Raw genomic sequence first — 27425 nt, 5'->3', positions numbered from 1 at the left:
CGTTATCATTTCAGGTAATTTCATCCATTCCTAAAATCTAACACAGGGATCCCCAACCTTTCTTACTCGTGAGCCAAAGACTTGGGGAGCAACACAAGCACCATAAAAGCTCATGGAGGAGCCAAATAAGGGCTGTGATTGGCTATTAGGGGCCTCTATGCACCCTATCAGCTTACAGGGGCTTTATTTGGTAGGGAATCTTGTTTTTATTCAACCAAAACTTGCCCCCAAGTCAGGAATTCAAAAATAACTCCCTGGTTTGGGGGCACTGAGAGCAACATCCAAGGGGTTGGGGAGCAACATGTTCCCCCCGAGCCACTGGTTGGGGATCACTGGTTTATACAAAGGGACTGTTCTGTTAATTATTAATCACAAAGGGGCAAGTTTTGGAGCCATTAATTGGGGAACATTGCACCCCCATGCCTAGAACACCTCATCCCAGAAAGAAATCATTTCATTATTTCCTCGGTCTGACCTATAGCATCCGTATACATTGTACTGAGCAGAGCAGAGAGAAATCTAGATATTTATCTATTATCTTTATTACTGGGCTGTAACAGAAAGTCTCACCTCAAACATATGCTCCAGTACGGTTATGGCTATCTGAAAGGGCTCCTCCTCGCTGAAGGGCATGTTAGGGATCCGTACTACTTTGCCCCACTTGTCGCCCAGCTTTGTGTTACATACAATAACATTGCCATCGTCAAGCCGGGGGTTAAAGTAAAAGGCGATATCATTGTTGAAGCAAAGAAAATTCACAGCAAACCTTAAAAAAAGAATAATTTTACATGAACACCCATAGCACAGAGTTACGTCTTCCTGCAACCCCTGCTCTTAGATTCATTTACTATTTAAACTATTAAAGTAGCCCACAAAATAATTCTTATTGTTCTGGTCAGTGCTATGGGTCGGTGCTATGGGTCAGTGCTATGGGTCAGCGCTATGGGTCAGCGCTATGGGTCAGCGCTATGGGTCAGTGCTATGGGTCAGTGCTATGGGTCAGCGCTATGGGTCAGCGCTATGGGTCAGTGCTATGGGTCAGTGCTATGGGTCAGTGCTATGGGTCAGTGCTATGGGTCAGTGCTATGGGTCAGTGCTATGGGTCGGTGCTATGGGTCGGTGCTATGGGTCAGTGCTATGGGTCGGTGCTATGGGTCGGTGCTATGGGTCGGTGCTATGGGTCAGTGCTATGGGTCAGTGCTATGGGTCAGTGCTATGGGTCAGTGCTATGGGTCAGTGCTATGGGTCGGTGCTATGGGTCGGTGCTATGGGTCGGTGCTATGGGTCGGTGCGTCAGTGCTATGGGTCGGTGCTATGGGTCAGTGCTATGGGTCGGTGCTATGGGTCGGTGCTATGGGTCGGTGCTATGGGTCGGTGCGTCAGTGCTATGGGTCGGTGCTATGGGTCAGTGCTATGGGTCGGTGCTATGGGTCGGTGCTATGGGTCAGTGCTATGGGTCAGTGCTATGGGTCAGTGCTATGGGTCGGTGCTATGGGTCAGTGCGTCAGTGCTATGGGTCGGTGCTATGGGTCAGTGCTATGGGTCGGTGCTATGGGTCGGTGCTATGGGTCAGTGCTATGGGTCAGTGCTATGGGTCAGTGCTATGGGTCAGTGCTATGGGTCAGTGCTATGGGTCAGTGCTATGGGTCGGTGCTATGGGTCAGTGCTATGGGTCGGTGCTATGGGTCGGTGCTATGGGTCGGTGCTATGGGTCAGTGCTATGGGTCAGTGCTATGGGTCAGTGCTATGGGTCAGTGCGTCAGTGCTATGGGTCGGTGCTATGGGTCTGCTATGGGTCGGTGCTATGGGTCGGTGCTATGGGTCGGTGCTATGGGTCGGTGCTATGGGTCGGTGCTATGGGTCGGTGCTATGGGTCGGTGCTATGGGTCGGTGCTATGGGTCGGTGCTATGGGTCGGTGCTATGGGTCGGTGCTATGGGTCGGTGCTATGGGTCGGTGCTATGGGTCGGTGCTATGAGTCGGTGCTATGGGTCAGAGCTATGGGTCGGTGCTATGGGTCGGTGCTATGGGTCGGTGCTATGGGTCGGTGCTATGGTCGGTGCTATGGGTCGGTGCTATGGGTCGGTGCTATGGGTCGGTGCTATGGGTCAGAGCTATGGGTCGGTGCTATGGGTCGGTGCTATGGGTCGGTGCTATGGGTCGGTGCTATGGGTCAGTGCTATGGGTCAGAGCTATGGGTCAGAGCTATGGGTCAGTGCTATGGGTCAGTGCTATGGGTCAGTGCTATGGCTCAGCGGGTCAGTGCTATGGCTCAGTGGGTCAGTGCTATGGGTCAGTGTTATGGGTCAGTGCTATGGTCAGTGCTATGGCTCAGTGGGTCAGTGTTATGGGTCAGTGCTATGGTCAGTGCTATAGGTCAGGGCTATGGGTCAGTGCTATGGGTCAGTGGGTCAGTGCTATGGGTCGGTGCTATGGGTCAGTGCTATGGGTCAGTGCTATGGGTCAGTGCTATGGGTCAGTGCTATGGGTCAGTGCTATGGGTCAGTGCGTCAGTGCTATGGGTCGGTGCTATGGGTCAGTGCTATGGGTCGGTGCTATGGGTCGGTGCTATGGGTCGGTGCTATGGGTCGGTGCTATGGGTCGGTGCTATGGGTCGGTGCTATGAGTCAGTGCTATGGGTCAGAGCTATGGGTCGGTGCTATGGGTCGGTGCTATGGGTCGGTGCTATGGGTCGGTGCTATGGGTCGGTGCTATGGGTCGGTGCTATGGGTCGGTGCTATGGGTCGGTGCTATGGGTCGGTGCTATGGGTCAGAGCTATGGGTCGGTGCTATGGGTCGGTGCTATGGGTCGGTGCTATGGGTCGGTGCTATGGGTCAGTGCTATGGGTCAGAGCTATGGGTCAGTGCTATGGGTCAGTGCTATGGGTCAGTGCTATGGCTCAGCGGGTCAGTGCTATGGCTCAGTGGGTCAGTGCTATGGGTCAGTGTTATGGGTCAGTGCTATGGTCAGTGCTATGGCTCAGTGGGTCAGTGTTATGGGTCAGTGCTATGGTCAGTGCTATAGGTCAGGGCTATGGCTCAGTGCTATGGCTCAGTGGGTCAGTGCTATGGGTCAGTGCTATGGGTCAGTGCTATGGGTCAGTGCTATGGGTCAGTGCTATGGCTCAGTGGGTCAGTGCTATGGGTCAGTGCTATGGGTCAGTGCTATGGGTCAGTGCTATGGCTCAGTGGGTCAGTGCTATGGGTCAGTGCTATGGGTCAGTGCTATGGGTCAGTGGGTCAGTGCTATGGGTCGGTGCTATGGGTCAGTGCTATGGGTCAGTGCTATGAGTCAGTGCTATGGGTCAGTGCTATGGGTCAGTGCTATGGGTCAGTGGGTCAGTGCTATGGGTCAGAGCTATGGGTCAGTGCTATGAGTCAGTGCTATGGGTCAGTGCTATGGGTCAGTGCTATGAGTCAGTGCTATGGGTCAGTGCTATGGCTCAGTGCTATGGGTCAGTGCTATGGCTCAGTGGGTCAGTGCTATGGCTCAGTGGGTCAGTGCTATGGCTCAGTGGGTCAGTGCTATGGCTCAGTGGGTCAGTGCTATGGGTCAGTGGGTCAGTGCTATGGCTCAGTGGGTCAGTGCTATGGGTCAGTGCTATGGGTCGGTGCTATGGGTCGGTGCTATGGGTCGGTGCTATGGGTCGGTGCTATGGGTCGGTGCTATGGGTCGGTGCTATGGGTCGGTGCTATGGGTCGGTGCTATGGGTCGGTGCTATGGGTCAGTGCTATGGAAGGTTTGTGAGTTCATTCTATTTAAGCATAAATACAAATATCACTTAAGTAAGATGAAGACCAATAGTAGTCTATAATGGATGTCCCTCATACAACACTCATTATTCTTCAAGAGAAAAGGACCTCTAGACTGTCACTTTTATTTCTCCTTCCCTAATTCCCCATGTATCTTTCCCTCTTTCCTTTGGTCACTTACCTTTTACAGCCGCTGTGTACCAGCCCCTCAATAGTCACTGTCTTGCCATCACTAATGCCCCCAAGTATGGCACACTGGAAGGGCTTGAGCTAAGAAGAAACCACGGGACAGTAATAAGTTAATGGATGATTAAAGTGTTGGATTATATCTAGAATACCGAACCTCTTCTATATCTGGTGCATTGTAAGGAGGACTATATAATCTCCACCATTCTTAAGGGCTCATACACTCACACTGGTCTGATTGCAGTTGAACTATTTATAAACTTAGCCCATCCATTGGCTTTTATCGGAGCTGAGTATCGGACTGGCCAACCAGGATACCAGGAAGTCTCCCGGTGGGCTCAGGTGTCAGTGGCCCCTCTTGCTTCTATCTATTTAGCCTATTGCATGGTCATTCCCTATTTCTGTATGGCAGGGATCCCCAACCTTTTTTACCCGTGAACAACATTCAAATGTAAAAAGAGTTGGGGAGCAACCCAAGCATGGGCTATAATTGGCTATTTGTTAGCCCCTATGGGGACTGGCAGCCTATAGAAGGCTCTGTTTGGCTTTACACTGGGTTTTATGCAACCAGGACTTGCCTTCAAGCCAAGTATTCAAAAAATAAGCGCTTGCTTTGAGGCCCCTGGGAGCAACACCCAAGGGGTTGGGGAGCAACATGTTCCCCTCGAGCCACTGGTTGGGGATCACTGCTGTATGGGAACAAGGAAGCTCGATAGATGGAAGAATAGAATATAGTATGTAGAGAAAAGAGATTAGGATAATAAAGAGTTTGATGGAGGAGAGGGGGAATTAGAGTTTTAAGAGTGTTCCATATTAAAAAAAACATGCTCTTCCTAAACTCTCTCTCTTATCTCTATAATTCTATATTATAAATGGATCCAAAGACAAGGAAAAGGCAAAACAGAATTCCCAGCGCAGGGTCAGGGCCGTACTTACATGACTTGGGGTGACTGAATATGGCGACAGCACCGGTGACTCTTGGGCCTGGAATTGTAATAAAAAGAGCATTAATGAAATCTGCAGGCATTGTATATATATATATAGTAGGTAATTTATATATTAGGTTACTGTCGGGGATCAAACAGGCTAAATACAGCAACTTTACAGTTAGAATTTGACCACACAAGATGGTGCTTCTCCAGCAGAATCCTGCATTGTAATCTGTTTTTCCCTTGGGCCTAGCCATATTCTTCATTTCCCAGGGTGCCACAGCCATGTGACCTGTGCTCTGATAAACTTCAGTCATACTTTACTGCTGCGCTGCAAGTTGGAGTGATATCACCCCCCACCGCCAGCAGCCAATCAGCAGAACAATGGGAAGGGAGCAAGATAGCAGCTCCCAGTAGGTATCAGAATAGCACTCAATAGTAAGAAATCCAAGTCCGGCTTGGGACTCCTCCAGTTACATGGGAGTAGGAGAAACAATAGGTTAGCTGAAAGCAGTTCTAATGTGTAGCGCTGGCTCCTTCTGAAAGCTCAGACTATTTTAGCTCTTCTAGGGGTCAGAATTCAGACTCTATTGCTTTATGCTTAGTACTTCACTTACCGGGGGTTCCGAGAAGGTAACGTTAAGAAGAGTAATATCACCCTTGACAAGGACTGACTGGATGCCTTGGTAAGAAACACGATGGTGGTATTCCAAGATACGCTTTCTATTCACTGAGACCTGGGTACAATGGAGCAGAAAAGCCAAGGTAAGAAAGGGCAGGACAAAAGAAAGGAACAGGGGTACAATAAAGGTAATTGGGGGCAATAAGATGAACAGAGTGGAAACACTGGTGAGTTATACTAAAGTATTATCCCCCCTTCCCCTTCTTCCAGAAAGAGATTCTTCCACCACCTCCTTGGTCCGACCTGAAAAGCTGGCACCCATATATGAACCAAAGGCAGCACCCACACACCTACATATTCCTATATTACTGATACAGACACCTGGCCTCAACAAATGTCTCACCTGAAAGACGTGTTCCATTATAATTATGATTATCTCAAAGGAGTCGTCCTTCTCGAAGGGCATGAGTTGTGTCCGTTCCACCGAGCCCCACTTGTTGTCCAGCTTTGTGTTACACACAATGGTATTGTCTTCATCAAACCGGGGGTTAAAGTGAAAGGCAGTATCATTGTTGAAGCAAAGAAAATTCACGGTGAACCTATAGAAAAGAATAACTTTGTGTCTTTCCTTGGCAGTGTTCATATCTTCCCACAGCCCCCTGTCTTTGCAGAAGGCCATAAAAACATTTCAGTTGTTGCTCCATTCAGTGCTATGGGTTAGTGGATTGGAGCAGAATTGTTCCCCAATACAGAACGATCCCATAGGGAGATATATGAGTGCCTCTGTATGAGAATGTCCATGTAACCATGAGTAGTGCATATGAGAATTCCATCATGTCTGGGGATGGGCTCCATCACTGATTTCAGTATAGCTTCTTATACATTACAATAAAATGATGCGGGTAAATTCTGTTTGGAGAAACATTTGAAAGGTCATAAAGGTGCCTTATCTCCTCTGCTAAATGGTATGGCTGTATCTCTTCTCCCTGCTACCCCTACTCCACCACTTACTTGGAAAGGCAGGCTTTAATAACTTCTTTATTTACAACTCTCTCCTTCCCTAAAGGTGCCCATACACGTGAAGATCCGCTCGCTTGGCGAGGTCGCCAAGCGAGCAGATCTTCTCCCGATATCCCCCATCTACGGGTGGGCAATATGGGGGGAAATGTAGGTTAATTCGATCGTTTGGCCCTGGGGCCAAATGATCGAATTATATTGGTGGCAAAAGGGCAGTCGGTTCGGGGACTGCATAAACGAGCTGATGGGGTCCTCGATCCTCGATCTTCTAACCTGCCCGATTGATATCTGGCAAAATTCAGGCCAGATATCGGTCAGCCAGGACCCTCTTTCCTGCCCCTACACGGGCCAATAAGCTGCAAAATTGGACCCATATCGGCAGGGCCGGAACTAGGGGTAGAGGTAGAGGCAGCTGCCTAGGGAGCAATGATTAGGGGGTGCCAGGCAGAAGCCTCTGCTGCTTACCACTAGTTCCCCTACTTTGCCATTGCCCCCGCCGCTAATGACAAGCGGCGGGGGCAATGACCCACGGCATCGCACCCCCCCCTCCCGAACTGCGCATGTGCGCCAACGGAGGGGGCGGGGCAGGAGAGGTGGCCGGCCGGGTTGCCTAGGCAGCTACAATCGGCCCGTTTATGGGGACCTTAACCCTTCATAGACTCTTCCTAGGACTGAGACTGCTTTTGTCCATTTGTCAGGTTCTTCATCGGGACATTTGGCCAGTGGACTGGGGGGGGTGAATTTTGGTTGTAAGTTGAAATTATTGGCCGGCATATCGGTCTGAGTTATGTTAATTCTTTCTTGTGAAGTTTTTACTAAAAACCCTTATCCCCCATGTATTACACCCTTTCCTTTTGCCACTTACCTGTTACAGTCGCTGTGTACCAGCCCCTCAATAGTCACCGTTTTGCCGTCACTAATTCTCCCAGGTATTGCGCTCTGGAAAGGAATGCTCTACAAGGAAACCATAGGACAAACCTTTATAGTTTAGCAATCAATCATATAGACACAAGCTGGGCAGACCTGAAATACTAGACTTCCACTATATATCTGTTAATAGAGTAAGTACCTTGGCCTGTGTTATAACCATCATTCTTCAGGGCTCACAAAAAAATTAAGGTCTGGTCAGAGGTTGGACTCAATCAGACAAAGAGCCCAACCCTTGGCTTCTGTGGCAGTTGGATGCATTTCAAGCTCTGTTCCGTCTAAGCCAAATACAGATACTTTGTAGTCACAAACACAAGGCTCGTGCACTGTGGGTATGAGGCTAGTACTGGAGCGTTAGAGGTGCAATACTGTGCTCCTTAGTGCCCCATACATTAGGCATTAGCCAATACTACAGTAGGGGTCACATCCACAGGCTTATTTATTGGCACTTTGGGTCTACTGATCCAACTGGCAGATGTGTTACAATTCTTCTGTGTTACCATTCATAGTTATTAGCAACAAAGTGGTTATCCTTATCTATCAGTTCTTACACATGGAACTTTCCCTACTTTACCCAACTGGAGAAAAAATATAAATACAGGTATGGGATCCCTTATCCGGAAACTCGTTATCCAGAAAGCTCCAAAGGCCCGTCTCCCATAGACTCCATTTTAATCAAATAATTCAGAATTTTAAAACTGATTACCTTTTTCTCTGTAATAATAAAACAGTACCTGTACTTAATCCCAACTAAGATATAATTACCCCTTATTGGGGCAGAACAGCCCTATTGGGTTTATTTCATGGTTAAATGATTCCCTTTTCTCTGTAATAATAAAACAGTACCTGTACTTGATCCCAACTAAGATATAATTACCCCTTATTGGGGGCAGAACAGCCCTATTGGGTTTATTTCATGGTTAAATGATTCCCTTTTCTCTGTAATAATAAAACAGTACCTGTACTTGATCCCAACTAAGATATAATTACCCCTTATTGGGGGCAGAACAGCCCTATTGGGTTTATTTCATGGTTAAATGATTCCCTTTTCTCTGTAATAATAAAACAGTACCTGTACTTGATCCCAACTAAGATATAATTACCCCTTATTGGGGCAGAACAGCCCTATTGGGTTTAATTTATGTTTTATTGATATTTTAGTAGACTTAAGGTATGGAGATCCAAATTACGGAAATACCCCTTATCTGGAATACTCTTGGTCCCAAACATTCTGGATAATGGGTCCTATACCTGAATATCTAATAATATGATCTTGGCATTTTTCAGAAGCCATAACTAATCCACATTGAGTCCCGATAGGAATCGTATTCTAAATGAATCCAAAGCAGAATAACAAACCCGCACCGTACTTACATAGTTTGGGGCCACTGAAAGTTGTTTTTCTGGGGCCGTCGAAATTTGGCTCTGAAATTATAATGAAAAGAGCAGGTATTGCATTTGGTCCAATATTTTATTCAAGAAGCTAATTGAGACGAGGTCATTGATGAGATTATAGTTTACTGCAAGGAATTCAGCTTTTTATGTGTAGGTGACAGTTCCCCTTTAATAGCTATCCATTAATGCCAACTAGATGTACTGTTCCTGGGAAAATAGTGGCCCCCCCATTCAATACACTGTAAAAAACATAAGGCCAACATTTTGGAGGCCATTGTGCACATCTCAAATTTTAGCCAATGATGTCCTCAAATATTCACATCTACCTTCTCAGCCGAACTCTCTGGGTCATGGTCTCCAAACAAACAAACCCCTCCCCCATTGTTCACCAGTGAAAGCGTTCATAGTAATCTTTCCCCCATAAAATCTGCAGTCTGAAGAAGAACATCAAGCTCCTATGGGGGTCACCAATCAAATTGTAATGTTTTACATGTAGTACATCACTTACTGGTGGATCAGAGAAGGTGACCTTGTTCAGAGTGATGTCTCCATTGAGCTGGAGGGACTGGATGCCTTGGTAGGAGATACGATGGCGGTATTCCAAGATATGGTCTCCATTCACTGACACCTGGGTACAATGGGGCAAGAACGAACAATAGACAAGGTAAACTGGGGTGCTTTTGCCTTGAGCTTTGCCTCAGGTGGGGGCAGTAAAAAGCCACCCATGGTAACCTGAAGATCAAAATGTCTGTAATTGTTTTTTTTTTTCAACTGGGAATTCTTCTCCTTTTAAGGGCAATTGTGCTCTCCTAACTTAAGGTGGCCATACACCTTCAGATCCGCTCGCTTGGCGAGGTGGCCAAGCGAGAGGATCTTCTCCCGAATGCAGGCTAATTCGGTCATTTGGTCCTGGGGCCAAATGATCGAATTAGAACGATGATGATAGGCAAATTCGGATTGGGGACCGCATCAACGAGCCGCTGCGGTCCCCAATCCGACTACATTTTTTAACCTGCCCGATTGAGATCTGCCCGATTTCAGGCCAGATATCGGTTGAACAGGCCCATCGGTAGTGCCCATACACAGGCCGATTAGCTGCTGAATCTGTCTAAGGGATCCATATCAGCAGCTACAATCGGCCCGTGTATAGTTGGACCAACCAGAAATCTAGATCTTACTCATCCCCCTTCAATGCAACGTCTCACCTTAAAGGCGCTTCTCAGCACAGTTATGGTTATCTCAAAGGCCTCGTTGTGACCGAAGAGCATGTGATCCGTCCGTTCCTCTAGGCCCCATTGGTTGCTCAGCTTGGTGTTGCAGGCAATGTTGTCTTTGTCGAACCGGGGGTTAAAGTGAAACGCAACATCGTTGTTGAAGCAAATAAAATTCACAGCAAATCTGAATGAAATAAAAAAATAGCCAGTTTACTATTTAAACTATTGCAGTTCCCCGAAAAAAAACATCATTTTCGTTCATTATTCTATTTGGGGCTATGGGTTACTATACGGCTCCCTATAAACGATCCCAACCTTTTATTCTTCATGGAGACAGAAAGGCTGCTGGGAGATGTGTGTGCATAGCCACTCTCCTTTATTATTAACATTTATTTATAAAGCGCCAACATACCCCGCAGCGCTGTACAATAAGTGGGTTTCATACATTGGACATACAGAGTAACATATAAAGCAATCAATAACCGATACAGGAGGGGAAGAGAGCCCTGCCCAAAAGAGCTTACACTCTACTCTCCTTTCCTAATTCCCCCCATGTGTAACATTCCCACATACTTATCTATTATTTCCCTCTGCCACTTACCTTTTACAGTCGTTATGTACCAGCCCCTCAATAGTCAGTGTCTTCCCTTCACTCAGTCCCCCCGGTATTGCGCTCTGGAAGGGCATAAGCTACAAAGAAACCATAGTGGTCAATACATGGCACCTGTACAGTGTTATCATTCATTTCTCATACAGACCAGGGTCAGACTGGGGGGTGCAGGGCCCCCACCCGACGTCCTCCCCAAGCACGTATAAATTCAACGCATCAGGGGAGGAACAGTCAGAAGGGAGAGCGACGGCAAAGGTCGGACTGGGCCACCGGGGCCCACCGGAATTGTTCCCGGCGGCCCAGTCCGACCCTGATACAGACCCAAGCTGGCCAAGGTTACAATACTAGACCTTTGCTGTAAATGACAAGTCCATGTTGCTAGGGCGTCTCGCTGATCAAGCTGTGAACTTGTGCAAACTCACCCCATAACCAATGCATTTATTCAGTCCAACATAGGCAGCAATTAAACTGGCTGCAGGGGGGCCTAGGAAATCACAGGGCCACGAAAGAGTCCTGATTGAGTTATAATCTCAATATATACCATTGATATTATGTAAAGATGGCACAAGTTCCTGTATAAGTAGAATGGCGCCACTATCTAGGCCAGGGATCCCCAACCAGTGGCTTAGGGACAACATGTTGCTCACCAACCCCTTGGATGTTGCTCTCAGTGCTCCCAAACCAGGGAGTTATTTTTGAATTCCTGACTTGGGGGCAAGTTTTGGTTGAATAAAAACAAGATTTCCTACCAAATAAAGCCCCTGTAAGCTGATAGGGTGCATAGAGGCCCCTAATAGCCAATCTTAGCCCTTATTTGGCTCCTCCATGAACGTTTATGGTGCTTGTGTTGCTCCCCAAGTCTTTTTACATTAGACTGTGGCTCCCGAGTAAGAAAGGTTGGGGGGCCCTGCTCTAGGCTATGAAGGTTCTCTCAGCCAACTTGGGTGAGAAGGTATTCCCACTGGAGAATTCTTTTTGGAAACATTTTACAAAGACAATAAGTTTTCCACTCCATCACCTGTGTACCTGTGTGATCTTTGGGTTGCCTGTTCCTAACACATCTATCCACCCTTCTTGGGCAGCTGACTACAAGTGTAAAATATCTCCTTTAGGGCCTGTACCCATCAGTTCTGAATGCAGAAAGAAATAAGCATGACCTTACTTTAAAGGGGAACTTAACTCACCATGGTTTTTTAAATGTTTGACACAGCGCACAGTACTCCCTTCCCAACTGCATCACCTCTATTACCCCAAGTAAACTTTGTGTTGGGGCTTGGAGAGGGGTTATACCTACCTGAAGTCTTCCACCAATCAGCTGTGGGGAGCCTTTTGCACTTGTTGTCTAAGCACAGGTTTTGTTTGAAGAATTGGGGTTTTGTGGAAAGCTTTTTTCAATCAGTCGGTGAGTTTCAGCTATCAGTTAGTATTTGACCTTGGCCTGTCCAACATTGATTTGTGGTGACCCTTGGGTGCCACGTTGTCAAGTTATTGGTTACGACCTGGTTCTGTTCTAGTTTCTGCCCCTGGTACGTTGCTATTGGTTCCCCCCTGTGCAGGATCCGTCTAGCCTCCAGACTATGCTCCTGTCTCACCCATAGTACCATTGCTCCCCCTTGTGTATGAATAGGCCCGTCTGCCCATTTCTTCACTCCAGCTATACTCACAAGGAGCTGGTTAATATAATTCCTGGCTCTGTTGTGGGAATATATATCTAATAAGAACCTTGAGTTTCTAGGTTCCCATATTCTATTCTGATATTACAGGCTCAGCCCCTGGGATCAGGGTCAGACTGGGCCACAGGAGCACCGGGAAAAAACCCAGTGGGCCCCAGCCAAGTGGGCCTTGGCAGGTAAGACCCAATCCCTGCAGGGTGCTCCCCCAAGCTGCCAGTCTCCCTCAGAGGAGGGGGTCAGATGGGTAATGGGGGCCCTTGCTGAGGTGTGAAGGCCATGGCTGGGGCCCTTTGGGGGGGTGCAGGGGCCCCTAAGACAGTAGCCCCTGTGGACCCTGCCTGGGCTTCAGCACTTAGTGCCTTAAACCCTAACACTTTGCCCCTGTACCTGCTCCTGAACTATTGATCTGCATAGTGACATTGGCGGTGGTCAAGCTGAGCAGTGGTGTTGGCACAGGGCAAATGCTCTTGTCCACATCTTGCAACTTAGCAATGGTAGGGATGCTGCCAACAGTGCTTTTAGAGCTAACAGTTAAAAATTGATATGGCAGGTTACCCCATGTCCATGGCTAATTCTCCTTTGCTTAGTTAAACACTGTCAGGAAATGTTTACAGAACATGTAGCAGTATTTCTGTGTGTTGGTATTCCCACTATTAAATCATGCAGTGCCCTTACTGTCCATGGGAGGGAGCGAGAGAGCCAGCGGAGCAGTGTACATGATACACCGGGCCGGGGACCAGTGCCGGGCCGTGGGCTGTGCTGAACTGGGCCACCTCTGGTCCTACATACCTGATATGTCAATTCTCCAATGTGTTACACAGCCATGACAACAGCAATGTGAAGCCCTGGAAGCTTTCTACTGATCGCGACAAGGGCCAAAGTACTTAAAGTTCCATACTAAGCATCAGAGGATGTCAGCACTTACGTGGGAGTAAGAAATGCAAGGGTGCTGGGCGCATCTAGTTGCAGGGAAACAAGCTCAGGTCACCCACTCAGTTTGCATTATGATGAGCTGTATTATATTTTATAATATAATAATAATAATAATAATAATAATAATAATAATAATAATAAATTAAAGTTCAATAATAATTATATTTACATCATATATGTAATAATTCAATTATATACTATGCATTGGCTGCGCCAACCCCCCAACCACAACCCCGGTCCTTGGAAAAATTGACTTGCTTGAAACTGGTCCGTGGTGCAAAAAAGCTTGGGGATCACTGTGATACAGGTCTACAGAGGAGCAAAGCTGCCCACATTATGTCCATTATCTCCCTCTAGTGTCCATGTATGGTTACTGCCATCTCTTTTCATGGGAGTGTTAGTTGGAAAGAATATAGAGCAAAGCAAACAATACATTATTTTTAATCACTTGCGGATGTTTAATGTTTTTTAATATTAAGTATAAAAAACATTTAGTTTTCACTTTTCTGCCTATTTTAGAGCACAAAACAAATCACATATCACATCACACTGGTTCATAGCTAATACGAACCAGTGTACTTTAGTGTAGCTGCAAGTCTGATCCCTGCCCAAAGCCCAGCCCAGCAAGGCAGAAAGCCCGGGAGCATGCTTGGGATGAGATTCAAAGCACTGAAAGCACTGAATGGCCCAAGCTGCCTCATACAGGCCCAGTATAAAGTTGTGCTCTGTGGCAGCTTGCAGCAGCCCTTGTGCCATTTGCCAGTCTGGGCCTGGGGCAGTTAGGGTTGGTACAGCCTGGCAAGGGGTGACAATGACCAACAGCTAAATTACACAAAATGAAAGGTAGCTGGGAATCACAAGTTGGAAGGAAGGAGTTAAGACAGGAGAAGACTTTACTGGAGGGGAGGAATCAGTTAAGACAGAAGAAGACTTTACTGGAGGGGGGGGGAAGAGGTTAAGACAGGGGAAGACTTTACTGGAGGGGAGGAAGAGGTTAAGACAGGAGAAGACTTTACTGGAGGGGAGGAAGAGGTTAAGACAGGAGAAGACTTTACTGGAGGGGGGGGGAAGAGGTTAAGACAGGAGAAGACTTTACTGGAGGGGAGGAATCAGTTAAGACAGAAGAAGACTTTACTGGAGGGGGGGGGAAGAGGTTAAGACAGGGGAAGACTTTACTGGAGGGGAGGAAGAGGTTAAGACAGGAGAAGACTTTACTGGAGGGGAGGAAGAGGTTAAGACAGGAGAAGACTTTACTGGAGGGGAGGAAGAGGTTAAGACAGGAGAAGACTTTACTGGAGGGAAGGAAGGAGTTAAAAAGGGGTTAAGAGAAGACTACTGGAGGATAAAGGAAGATGAGGAAAAGAGATGATATTAGAGAAAGGTTGGGCCTTTTTTCTTGGCATGGCAGTTTCTATAATGTGTTTTTTCATTTGAGCATAAATGGAAAGAACCCCCCCCCCCCATGATATAGTGATCTGCCCATCTGCTTCTTGTTATTGCAGTGTAAGTGTTAGGGGCCAAGTGGCCAATCCTGCCAGTTCTGGGAATGCCCGTGTGATGCCAACCTGGATTGGAACTGATCCGCGTGTATCTTGGCCCTGCCTGCCCCCAGCGCACCCCAAACATTCCCCCCATTGCACCCCAGCGCACCCCAAACATTCCCCCCATTGCACCCCAGCGCACCCCAAACATTCCCCCATTGCACCCCAGCGCACCCCAAACATTCCCCCATTGCACCCCAGCGCACCCCAAACATTCCCCCATTGCACCCCAGCGCACCCCAAACATTCCCCCATTGCACCCCAGCGCACCCCAAACATTCCCCCCATTGCACCCCAGCGCACCCCAAACATTCCCCCCATTGCACCCCAGCGCACCCCAAACATTCCCCCCATTGCACCCCAGCGCACCCCAAACATTCCCCCATTGCACCCCAGCGCACCCCAAACATTCCCCCATTGCACCCCAAACATTCCCCCATTGCACCCCAGCGCACCCCAAACATTCCCCCATTGCACCCCAGCGCACCCCAAACATTCCCCCCATTGCACCCCAGCCCTGGGATGCTCTCTAGGTACATTCCCCAAACAGTAATGCAACTTATATACATTTGTTAAAGCTGTTTATGGAACACCCAGCGGCACTTACCATATGGGATTAGACAGAGCTGTTATTATACATCAGTTTATGCACTTTAGGAGTAAACTACATTACACACAGGGCTGCTGGCTAATAGGATGAACATGACCTTCACTGGGATTTGCTATGGCCCCCATGGGAATCGGGTTGGTAGGAATAGACACAGGGCAGTTAGTGTTGGAGAGAGGGGCACTTACCGGATTGCAGATAGAAGCTGAGCCGGCCATGTTATCCCTGCTGGGAGCCCTGTGCTGCTGATGCTGCTGGCACCCTGCTCATTCAGGATAGAATCAAAGGGAGGGGCAGGGAGTTGCATTGCAGTATAGAAGCACATGACAGAGGCTGCATCAAGACCCCACCCAGTACCACTCCCCGCACCCAGTAACCTTCCCCTCACCCAGTATCCTTCCCCTCACCCAGTACCCCCTCCCCTCACCCAGTACCACTCCCCTCACCCAGTACCCCCTCCCCACACCCAGTACCACTCCCCGCACCCAGTAACCTTCCCCTCACCCAGTACCCCTCCCTGCACCCAGTACCCCCTCCCCTCACCCAGTACCCCTCCCCGCACCCAGTACCCCCTTATCCCCAGTATCACAGGCACAGACTTATTGGGATAAAAAGTGCACTTTAATAAAGGGCAAATAAAGTTATTATAAAATGTGTTACATAGTAACATAGTAACATAGTAAGTTGGGTTGAAAAAAGACATACATCCATCAAGTTCAACCATAATGCCTATATATAACCTGCCTAACTACTAGTTGATCCAGAGGAAGGCAAAAACCCCATCTGAAGCCTCTCTAATTTATCACCGTACATATATGAGAATAAACTTAGCCCAACATAACAAAAAAGTTTTAAGTTCTTCATCATATAGCCATACACGCAAACAACCAAAATTGTGCAACAAACTGCCATACTGGCCTAGAACCATCTTCCTCCCCAGGGTTGGAGCGGCCCCTGGATACCAGGAAAAAATCCAATGGGTCTGCCCCCCCCCCCCAGGTCTACCACTGTCCATTCACCATTCACTGGTAGCCACACGTTTGGGGACCACCTTGGTGCAACATGAGGCATGGAGAGGATCTGTGACATGATGCCACGGTCAGGTCCCTGGTGGGCCCAAGTTACTCAGTCCCACACTGTTCCACCCCAGTCTCTTCTGTTTCCTTGGATGTCTACTTACCCCTGCCAGCTTCCAATTAATTCTGCAAGTCCCCTACTCACATACCCACCGGGTCCCCGTCCCCTGATCAATAACCAGTCTCCTTAAATAGGTAGGGGGGTGGGATACTAGACTAAGCTGTCTAAAATAGAATGGGAAGAAGCCCACAGAAACCAATATCCCTTTAACTGTCCAAACACGCGCCCACTTCCATTCCCCACAGATGGCTTATTCACTCACATCTCTGTTTCACTTTAGCCCAGCGACTGCCAACCTGTCTGTCTGGGGTAGAGCAGCCATGCTTAAACTCTTGCCCACCTTCCAGGCTCAGGTCCAATGGTGGTTTATGTCAGTTCAAAGCAGGTAGTGTAGTGTGTGACAATTGCAACCTGTTGCCCATCCTCCACCAAGGCTGACTGGCCCACGTGCCTTGCTTTACACATGTTCTCAAGTTCACGGTGCAGCACTTTTTGAAAAGCTACCCGGTGTTGGGCGATGTGTTGGAGAATGTGTGTAGGGTATTCAGCAACGTCAGCAGGTCTCCCCACCACCGGCATGTCTTTGGCTCAGATGCACCACCAACTGCCACCCTACCGGCTGAGTTGTGACTCTACACATGGAGTATCTTGTAAAGTAGCACTAGGGGGTCAGCAAATACCTGCTGGGGCACAATGCCAGGGGTACCTGAGATGCACACTTGGAGAGCAGCTGGGCAGATGAGGCAGTTATAAGCACCACAACCCCTCTTTGGTGTATTTTGTACTCCTGTGGGACATATGTGGTTGTAGCACTAGTTCCATTCAATTTCTGGCTGAATGGTAAAGGGTTAACTAACTCCCTGCACCCTGACTATGGGGTTCCCTATATGGGTCTTTGTTCTACAGGTGGAACCCTAGCTCCCTATTTGTACAGATCCACAGGAACACTCACAGGAATCTCAGGCAGCTCTCAGTAGTATTAGGCCATGTTTTTCTTCTATTCCTCTACCTGGAAAAAATCTGCCTCACTTTCATATCTTTTTGGTTCCAAAAACTCTTTCAGGGACATCACAAGTGTAGGGGAAGGAAGTGAGGAGGAGGAGCCCCCACCCTCTGTGTGAGCCGACAGGAAGGAAGTGAGGAGGAGGAGCCCCCACCCTCTGTGTGAGCCGACAGGAAGGAAGTGAGGAGGAGGAGCCCCCACCCTCTGTGTGAGCCGACAGGAAGGAAGTGAGGAGGAGGAGCCCCCACCCTCTGTGTGAGCCGACAGGAAGGAAGTGAAGAGGAGGAGCCCCCACCCTCTGTGTGAGCCGACAGGAAGGAAGTGAGGAGGAGGAGCCCCCACCCTCTGTGTGAGCCGACAGGAAGGAAGTGAGGAGGAGGAGCCCCCACCCTCTGTGTGAGCCGACAGGAAGGAAGTGAGGAGGAGGTGCTGCTGGGAACAAGGAAGCAGAGAGACAAGCAAGGTGCTGGGAGCTCACACAGTGTTCTGTATAAGAAAGTAATTGGGAACCCCCCAGTGGCAGAAAGCGCGCTCTCTTAGGGTGCGGAAGGAAAGGGGGTCCTGTACAGGGCTCTGAAGAACAAAGCTCTTCAAAGGGAGTTCTTCTCAAAACTCTGAAGCACTTGCCCCATAAGTTGGGGATTCCCCTCAGCAGTTCAGAAAGTACCAGCTATGTTATGTGAGTCAAGTTGCCCCTGGCTGGCAGGCTGTATCTATCTCTGCTAATTTAAAGGTATAGCGTCCTGCCAATAAATCCATCAACCTTTCCTGTGTGTGTTGTGGATCAGAGAAGTTTCCCAGGGAGGGTACCGCAGTCCAACCTGCCCTGACCCTGGGTGGAGGCACGTCAGTTTATAGAGTACCTGCTCTTCCATATAGAGGGGGCACAGGGCTCCTGTAGCGCCACACGCAGGTGAATGTGTGCTAGATCCCATGCAGCAGTGAAAGAGGGCTACACAAGGTCAGACGGCAATTCCTACTGCTGATTGGGCCAGACTGGGAACTGTCCCTTTGTAGTACAGTCAGCAGCCATGTTTTAGAAGAGGCTGAGTGCAGTGAATACAAAAGAAGCCCCATAAGGGCTGTGTGGGTAATAGGCCGGATGAAATCAGTCTGGGGGGGTTTATTAACTGATGCACAATGGGTGATGGGAAATAAGAGGCTGTGTGCAGTGTCTGCAAAAGAAGCCCCATAAGGGCTGTGTGGGTAAGCTATCAGAAGTGGGCTCTGTGGGGGCTTTTTGTTGATTAAAAAAGAATAGGTTGCTGGTAAGGCACTAAAATAGGGAAACTAGTCTGGGGGGTAATTTTGTTGATTAGAAAACAATAGGCCCCTGGGGGAGCACTAAAACAATCAGATTAGTCTGGGAGGTTAACTTTGTTGAGTAGGAAACAATAGGCCTCTGGAAAGGCACTAAAGCAATCAGACTAGTCCGGGAGGTTTTTTAACAATAGGCTGTTTAGCAGGTGGGGAAAAATCTGGGGGAGGGATTTGGTGTATCAAGGGTACGTAAAGTGGTGGCACACAGAAAGGGATCATAACTAAGTTGTGTTTTTTCTCCCACCCTCCCTCCCTAAGTTTTTCTAGGTTGATATAAACATGAAATACTGCTTAGCCGCAGGAGAGAGGCAGAAATGCGGGCCCCATATGGTGGTTGGCAGGCCCTGTGTGGGGGCAACCGCTGGGAATCCACCTGGCACGGATTCTGCTTTCTGGCCTTGGGGATAAACCAAGAAAAGCCCATATTTAACGGAGGGGCAACCACTGAGGGGCTCACTGGCACTGGCTCTGCTTCCAGGCAGGAGCAATCCGTACAGGAGAAGCCCAAATGTGTTTTTGGAGGGGCAACCACTGAGGGGCTCACTGGCACTGGCTCTGCTTCCAGGCAGGAATCCCTACAGGAGAAGCCCATATATGTCTCCTATGATAACTGGTGGTGGGCCTGCCCATTTGCAACGGTGCAAATTGTGTTCTCCCTTAAATGGGAATGATTTGGGGCCCGCATTTTTTTCGGTCAAAATTTTTAATAAACATGACCTCCCCGTTTTTTCCAAAAACTAATTATGTTGTCTGAAACGCAGAAATTCACCATTGTCTAATTAAAGGTCAGAGTCACATCAAAATAGGCGCAGTCGTGCATATGTCAAAAAGTTTGCCCGCGATTACCGGCCTCCCGTCGTGAGCCACCAACCTCCCGGGTCCGTGGGCAGCCGCCGGCGTCCTGCCGGCAATAATGGAAATCGCCGGTGGGATGGCAGACGTGTTGCTACAATTTGCCGACTGCTACAGTCGCTGCCTCAATCTTATTTGCAATTTTCTAGGAAAGTGAAAAGTGCTTGATGCGCTGCTCATGTGTAAAACCGCCTGACCTTGTGCCTGTGCCTATTGCAAAAATATAAATAAACTCATTGGAATTATTGCCTCAAACACAAAACCTGAACTTGTGTGTGTGTTTTGTATTATTTGTGTGTATTAAATAACTGAATGCCCCAAATGTCAGCATCACGAGCCCTGACACTGCTTGGGTAATGCTACTAGTTGTATTGATGGATTTCATGGGTTACTGGTTACATTTCCATATATCAAGGCACACAGGGTGTAGCACACAGGGCTCAGGAGTTGCGGCCAACTACTTTTATGATTGCAAAGTGTAGGGGTAACATCTATACACAAGGAAGGAGGAGAAGGAAGTTCAGAATAAATAAAAGTTGTGACAGTTTTATTTCTGTACGGGTGAATGGCCCCAAAGCTGGGTTTGTAGCGACTCTGTCTGTCTGAAATGTGTTCTTCCCGGCTCCTCTATAAACTGAACCCAAGAACAAACGGCCCAATGAGCTACAGCCCCCGGCACTGAAACAGCAGCCCTGCCGGCCTTACGGCATTTTTAGCTCCAGTCATTGTTACAGATTGTCAGTTCCTCCCCCATTTAGTGCGAGTGAGACAAACCCGCCCGCAGTGTAAGGAGCTCCGATCCCCGGCACTGAAACAGCAGCCCGGCCGCTCACACAGCAATTTGGACATTTTGCTCTGTCCCAGTCACAGTCCCTGTAACAAAGGGCAGTCGCTGTCACACACGGCACTCTAACACCCACACTCTCTCGGGAAGAGATGTTACCCCTACACAGGTCAGAGACAAACTGAACTGAGAGACAGTAAAAGCCTGTGGCCCGCGGCAAAGTTCTGAGTACATGGATCAGGCACTTTTGCTGTTTCTCACTGAGCCAATGGGACGTGACTTGGTGAGCATGCTCAGTTCAGTTTGTCTCTGACCCGTGTAGGGGTAACATCTCTTCCCGAGAGAGCGTGGGTGTTAGTGTGCCGTGTGACAATCAATAGCAGCAGCTCCTGTACGAATAACATTTCTGCTGAAAGTCTATCTATTCCCCATGAGTTGCACTTTGTAGCCACGGGAGCCCTTTCTCAGGGAAATACACAAGGAAGGAGGAGAAAGAAGTTCAGAATAAATAAAAGTTGTGACAGTTTTATTTCTGTACGGGTGAATGGCCCCAAAGCTGGGTTTGTAGCGACTCTGTCTGTCTGAAATGTGTTCTTCCCGGCTCCTCTATAAACTGAACCCAAGAACAAACGGCCCAATGAGCTACAGCCCCCGGCACTGAAACAGCAGCCCTGCCGGCCTTACGGCATTTTTAGCTCCAGTCATTGTTACAGATTGTCAGTTCCTCCCCCATTTAGTGCGAGTGAGACAAACCCGCCCGCAGTGTAAGGAGCTCCGATCCTCGGCACTGAAACAGCAGCCCGGCCGCTCACACAGCAATTTGGACATTTTGCTCTGTCCCAGTCACAGTCCCTGTAACAAAGGGCAGTCGCTGTCACACACGGCACTCTAACACCCACACTCTCTCGAGAAGAGATGTTACCCCTACACAGGTCTGAGGGAAACTGAACTGAGAGACAGTAAAAGCCTGTGGCCCGTGGCAAAAGTTCTGAGTACATGGATCAGGCACTTTTACTGTTTCTCACTGAGCCAATGGGACGTGACTTGGTGAGCATGCTCAGTTCAGTTTGTCTCTGACCTGTGTAGTGGTAACATCTCTTCCCGAGAGAGCGTGGGTGTTAGTGTGCTGTGTGTGACAATAGCAGCAGCTCCTGTACGAACAATATTTCTGCTGAAAGTCTATCTATTCCCCATGAGTTGCACTTTGTAGCCACGGGAGCCCTTTCTCAGGGAAATACACAAGGAAGGAGGAGAAAGACGTTCAGAAATCAGGCAAATTCAACTTCATCAGGACTTCCAGAGACTGCTGCCCTGACTCGCCCCCCCATTTCCCTGCCGTGCGTCTTTTTAAGGGCCGCCATCAGGGGGACAACCTTATGAAAGGGCCTGTCTTCTTTCCGCAGTCAAAAGTGCAGAGACGTCGGCCAGGAAGGACCTCACCGGAGGAGCCTGAAGCCACTGCCGAAGGAGCCGCTGCCGCTGCCGAACATGCTGGAGGAGCCAAAGAAGATGAAGAAGATGCCGGATGTGACTTGCCCCCCGTTTCCCTGCCGTCTTTTTCAGACGCTGTCTCCCGGGCGTCTGGCTTTGCACTGGGAGAGGCCAACTGCACCCCTCTGGAGCGCCCCACCGGTGGAGGAAAAAAAATTTCGCTCGGAATTACCAGCCTCCCATTGTGCAAAAATATAAATAAACTCATTGGAATTATTGCCTCAGACACAAAACCTGAACTTGTGTGTGTGTTTTGTATTATTTGTGTGTATTAAATAACTGAATGCCCCAAATGTCAGCATCACGAGCCCTGACACTGCTTGGGTAATGCCACTAGTTGTATTGATGGATTTCATGGGTTACTGGTTACATTTCCATATATCAAGGCACACAGGGTGTAGCACACAGGGCTCAGGAGTTGCGGCCAACGACTTTTATGCTTGCAAAGTGTAGTAGTAACATCTCTTCCGGAGAGAGCGTGGGTGTTAGTGTGCCGTGTGTGACAATCAATAGCAACAGCTCCTGTACGAATAACATTTCTGCTGAAAGTCTATCTATTCCCCATGAGTTGCACTTTGTAGCCACGGGAGCCCTTTCTCAGGGAAATACACAAGGAAGGAGGAGAAAGACATTCACAATAAATAAAAGTTGTGACAGTTTTATTTCTGTACGGGTGAATGGCCCCAAAGCTGGGTTTGTAGCGACTCTGTCTGTCTGAAATGTGTTCTTCCCGGCTCCTCTATAAACTGAACCCAAGAACAAACGGCCCAATGAGCTACAGCCCCCGGCACTGAAACAGCAGCCCTGCCGGCCTTACGGCATTTTTAGCTCCAGTCATTGTTACAGATTGTCAGTTCCTCCCCCATTTAGTGCGAGTGAGACAAACCCGCCCGCAGTGTAAGGAGCTCCGATCCCCGGCACTGAAACAGCAGCCCGGCCGCTCACACAGCAATTTGGACATTTTGCTCTGTCCCAGTCACAGTCCCTGTAACAAAGGGCAGTCGCTGTCACACACGGCACTCTAACACCCACACTCTCTCGGGAAGAGATGTTACCCCTACACAGGTCTGAGGGAAACTGAACTGAGAGACAGTAAAAGCCTGAGACCCCTGTGAAGTTCTGAGTACATGGATCAGGCACTTTTGCTGTTTCTCACTGAGCCAATGGGACGTGACTTGGTGAGCATGCTCAGTTCAGTTTGAGACAAACCCGCCCGCAGTGTAAGGAGCTCCGATCCCCGGCACTGAAACAGCAGCCCGGCCGCTCACACAGCAATTTTGATATCAGTGTTTGAAAACTGCACAATATTCGCATGTAGTGATCTGTGCAGATATGTGCGTCCTACAGATTCCCTGCTCATCCTCTGCCTTTCAGTTACACTAATGCCCACTAACGGGAAGAGATGTTACCCCTACACAGGTCAGCGACAAACTGAATTGAGAAACAGTAAAAGCCTTTGGTCCACGGCAAAAGTTCTGAGTACTTGGATCAGGCACTTTTGCTGTTTCTCACTGAGCCAATGGGACGTGACTTGGTGAGCATGCTCAGTTCAGTTTGTCTCTGACCTGTGTAGGGGTAACATCTCTTCCCGAGAGCACAGCCCTCACTTGGATCATGGAACACAGTTGGACCCTCTTGTGCCCAGCGTATCTTATCGGTTGTCGGGCATCAAATATACCGGGCTGCTCAGCTTTCTTCTGTAACGTTAAAACACCAGCTCATGAGCCCGAACGTTGTAACGAAGAAGCGCTACGAGCCCGAACATTGTAACGAAGAAGCGCTACGAGCCCGAACATTGTAACAAAGAAGCGCTACGAGCCCGAACATTGTAACGAAGAAGCGCTACGAGCCCGAACATTGTAACGAAGAAGCGCTACGAGCCCGAACATTGTAATGAAGAAGCGCCCACCTGCCCGCCCGTCTAACAGCCTGCCCGCCCACCCGCCCAAAAGCCTGACCACCCGCCCGCCCGCCCAACAGCCCGCCCGTCCAACAGCCTGCCCGCCCGTCCAACAGCCTGCCCGCCCACCCACCCAAAAGCCTGCCCACCCGCCCGCCCAAAAGCCTGCCCACCTGCCCGTCCAGCAGCCTGCCCGCCCGCCCAACAGCCTGTCCGCCCGCCCAACAGCCTGCCCGCCCACCCGCCCAAAAGCCTGCCCACCCACCCGCCCAAAGCCTGCCCACCCGCCCGTCCAACAGCCTGCCCGCCCGGCCCGTCCTGCAGCCTGCCCGCCCGCCCAACAGCCTGCCCGCCCGCCCAACAGCCTGCCCGCCCACCCGTCCAACAGCCTGCCCGCCCGTCCAACAGCCTGCCCGCGAGCGCGAACATTGTAACGATGCATCAAAATATACCGGGCTGCTCAGCTTTCTTCTGTAACGTTAAAACACCAGCCTGCCCACCCAACAGCCTGCCTGCCCGCCCGCCCAACAGCCTGCCCGCCCGCCCGTCCAACAGCCTGCCCGCCCGTCCAACAGCCTGCCCGCCCGTCCAACAGCCTGCCCGCGAGCGCGAACATTGTAACGATGAAGCACGACGAACAAAAACATTGCAACGAAGAATCGTGACGAACGCGAACATTGTAACGAACATTGTTGGACGGGCGGGCAGGCCCGCCCGCCCAACAGCCTGCCCGCCCGCCCAACAGTCTGCCCGCCCGCCCAACAGTCTGCCCGCCCGCCCGTCCAACAGCCTGCCCGCCCGTCCAACAGCCTGCCCGCCCACCCGTCCAACAGCCTGCCCGCCCGCCCGTCCAAAAGCCTGCCCGCCCGTCCAACAGCCTGCAGGCTGCGGGCAGGCTGTTGGACGGGCGGGCGAGCCCATCCAACAGCCTGCCCGCCCGCCCATCCAACAGCCTGCCCGCCCGCCTGCCCACCCGCCCAACACCCTGCCCGCCCGCCCAACAGCCTGCCCGCCCGCCCGTCCAACAGCCCGCCCGCCCGCCCAACAGCCTGCCCGCCCGCCCGTCCAAAAAATTGTCCCCGAGATTACCGGCCTCCCGTCGTGAGCCGCCGACCTCCCGGGCCCGTGGGCAGCCGCCGGCGTCCTGCTTGGCAGTGGGCCCTGCCGGCAAGAATGGAAATCGCCGGTGGGATGGCAGACGTGTTGCTACAATTTGCCGACTGCTACAGTCGCTGCCTCAATCCTATTTGCAATTTTCTAGAAAAGTGAAAAGTGCTTGATGCGCTGCTCATGTGTAAAACCGCCTGACCTTGTGCCTGTGCCTATTGCAAAAATATAAATAAACTCATTGGAATTATTGCTTCAAAACCTGAACTTGTGTGTGTGTTTTGTATTATTTGTGTGTATTAAATAACTGAATTCCCCAAATTAATTTCATGGGACAACCGCAAACATCGTAACGAAGAAGCGCAACGACCGCGAACATCGTAACGAAGAAGCGCAACGACCGCGAACATCGTAACGAAGAAGCGCAATGACCGCGAACAGGCTGTTGGACGGGCGGGCAGGCTGTTGGACAGGCGGGCAGGCTGTTGGACGGGCGGGCGGGCAGGCTGTTGGACGGGCGGGCGGGCGGGCAGGCTGTTGGACGGGCGGGCAGGCTGTTGGACGGGCGGGCGGGCAGGCTGTTGGATGGGCGGGCGGGCAGGCTGTTGGACGGGCGGGCGGACGGGCAGGCTGTTGGACGGGCGGGCGGGCAGGCTGTTGGACGGGCGGGCAGGCTGTTGGACGGGCGGGCGGGCAGGCTGTTGGACGGACGGGCGGACAGGCTGTTGGACGGGCGAAGCGCAACGACCGCGAACATCGCAACGAAGAAGCGCAACGACCGCGAACATCGTAACAAAGAACATCGTAACGAAGAAGCGCAATGACCGCGAACATCGGAACGAATAAGCGCAACGACCGCGAACAGGCTGTTGGACGGGCCCGCCCGCCCGTCCTGCAGCCTGCCCGCCCGTCCGTCCAACAACCTGCACGCCCGCCCAACAGCCTGCCCGCCCGCCCGTCCGTCCAACAACCAGCAACAACCAGGCTGTTGGACGGGCGGGCGGGCAGGCTGTTGGACGGGCGAAGCGCAACGACCGCGAACATCGTAACGAAGAAGCGCAACGACCGCGAACATCGTAACAAAGAACATCGTAACGAAGAAGCGCAACGACCGCAAACATCGGAACGAATAAGCGCAACGACTGCGAACAGGCTGTTGGACGGGCGGGCAGGCTGTTGGACGGGCGGGCAGGCTGTTGGACGGGCGGGCGGGCAGGCTGTTGGACGGGCGAAGCGCAACGACCGCGAACATCGTAACGAAGAAGCGCAACGACCGCGAACATCGGAACAAAGAACATCGTAACGAAGAAGCGCAACGACCGCGAAAATCGGAACGAATAAGCGCAACGACTGCGAACAGGCTGTTGGACGGGCGGTCAGGCTGTTGGACGGGCGGGCGGGCGGTCAGGCTGTTGGACGGGCGGGCGGGCGGTCAGGCTGTTGGACGGGCGGGCAGGCTGTGGACGGGCGGGCAGGCTGTTGGAGGGGCGGGCGGGCAGGCTGTTGGACGGGCGAAGCGCAACGACTGCGAACATCGTAACGAAGAAGCGCAACGACCGCGAACATCGTAACAAAGAACATTGTAACGAAGAAGCGCAACGACCGCGAACATCGGAACGAATAAGCGCAACGACCGCGAACAGGCGGGCAGGGCAGCCTGTTGGACGGGCGGGCCTGCCCGCTCGCCCGCCCGCCCGTCCTGCAGCCTGCCCGCCCAACAACCTGCCCGCCCGCCCGCTCGACAGCCTTGCCGCCCGCGCAACAGCCTGCCCGCCCGCCCGTCCGTCCAACAACCTGCCCGCCCAAAACCTGCCCGCCCGCCCAACAACCTGCCCGCCGTCCGCCCAACAACCTGCCCGCCCGCCCGCCCAACAACCTGCCCGTAACGAAGAAGCGCAACGAACGCGAACATCGTAACGAAGAAGCGCAACGACCGCGAACAGGCTGTTGGACGGGCGGGCAGGTTGTTGGGCGGGCGGGCAGGCTGTTGGACGGGCGGGCGTGCAGGCTGTTGGACGGGCGGGCGAACAGGCTGTTGGACGGGCGGGAGGGCAGGCTGTTGGACGGGCGGGCGGGCGGGCAGGCTGTTGGACGGGCGGGCGGACGGGCAGGCTGTTGGACGGGCGGGCAGGCTGTTGGACGGGCAGGCGGGCAGGCTGTTGGACGGACAGGCTGTTGGACGGGCGAAGCGCAACGACCGCGAACATCGCAACGAAGAAGCGCAACGACCGCGAACATCGTAACAAAGAACATCGTAACGAAGAAGCGCAATGACCGCGAACATCGGAACGAATAAGCGGAACGACCGCGAACAGGCTGTTGGACGGGCGGGCGGGCAGGCTGTTGGACCGCGAACATCGTAACAAAGAACAGCCTGCCCGCCCGCCCGTCCTGCAGCCTGCCCGCCCGTCCGTCCAACAACCTG

General features: G+C 50.9%; 1 protein-coding gene across 2 annotated transcripts in view; it reads right to left on the bottom strand.

The window, feature by feature from the left end:
• The window catches only part of lgals9 (galectin 9), a 62196-nt gene that overhangs the window by 1274 nt on the left and 33497 nt on the right, over nucleotides 1–27425 (bottom strand). The window contains exons 1-11 of one of the 2 annotated variants that reach the window (XM_012953145.2): nucleotides 15595–15776; nucleotides 10644–10732; nucleotides 10034–10226; nucleotides 9337–9456; nucleotides 8808–8858; nucleotides 7372–7460; nucleotides 5893–6088; nucleotides 5485–5604; nucleotides 4875–4922; nucleotides 3934–4022; nucleotides 571–766 (exon numbers count right to left, since the gene is read on the bottom strand). In XM_012953145.2, coding sequence (XP_012808599.1) covers nucleotides 571–766; nucleotides 3934–4022; nucleotides 4875–4922; nucleotides 5485–5604; nucleotides 5893–6088; nucleotides 7372–7460; nucleotides 8808–8858; nucleotides 9337–9456; nucleotides 10034–10226; nucleotides 10644–10732; nucleotides 15595–15624 — 1221 coding nt within the window. In that variant the 5' untranslated portion in view covers nucleotides 15625–15776. 2 annotated transcript variants of the gene reach the window in all.

This window comes from Xenopus tropicalis, chromosome 3, assembly GCF_000004195.4.
Source record: "Xenopus tropicalis strain Nigerian chromosome 3, UCB_Xtro_10.0, whole genome shotgun sequence".
In the NCBI taxonomy this organism is placed as follows: domain Eukaryota; kingdom Metazoa; phylum Chordata; class Amphibia; order Anura; family Pipidae; genus Xenopus; species Xenopus tropicalis.
This window is presented reverse-complemented; position numbering and strand designations above follow the sequence as displayed.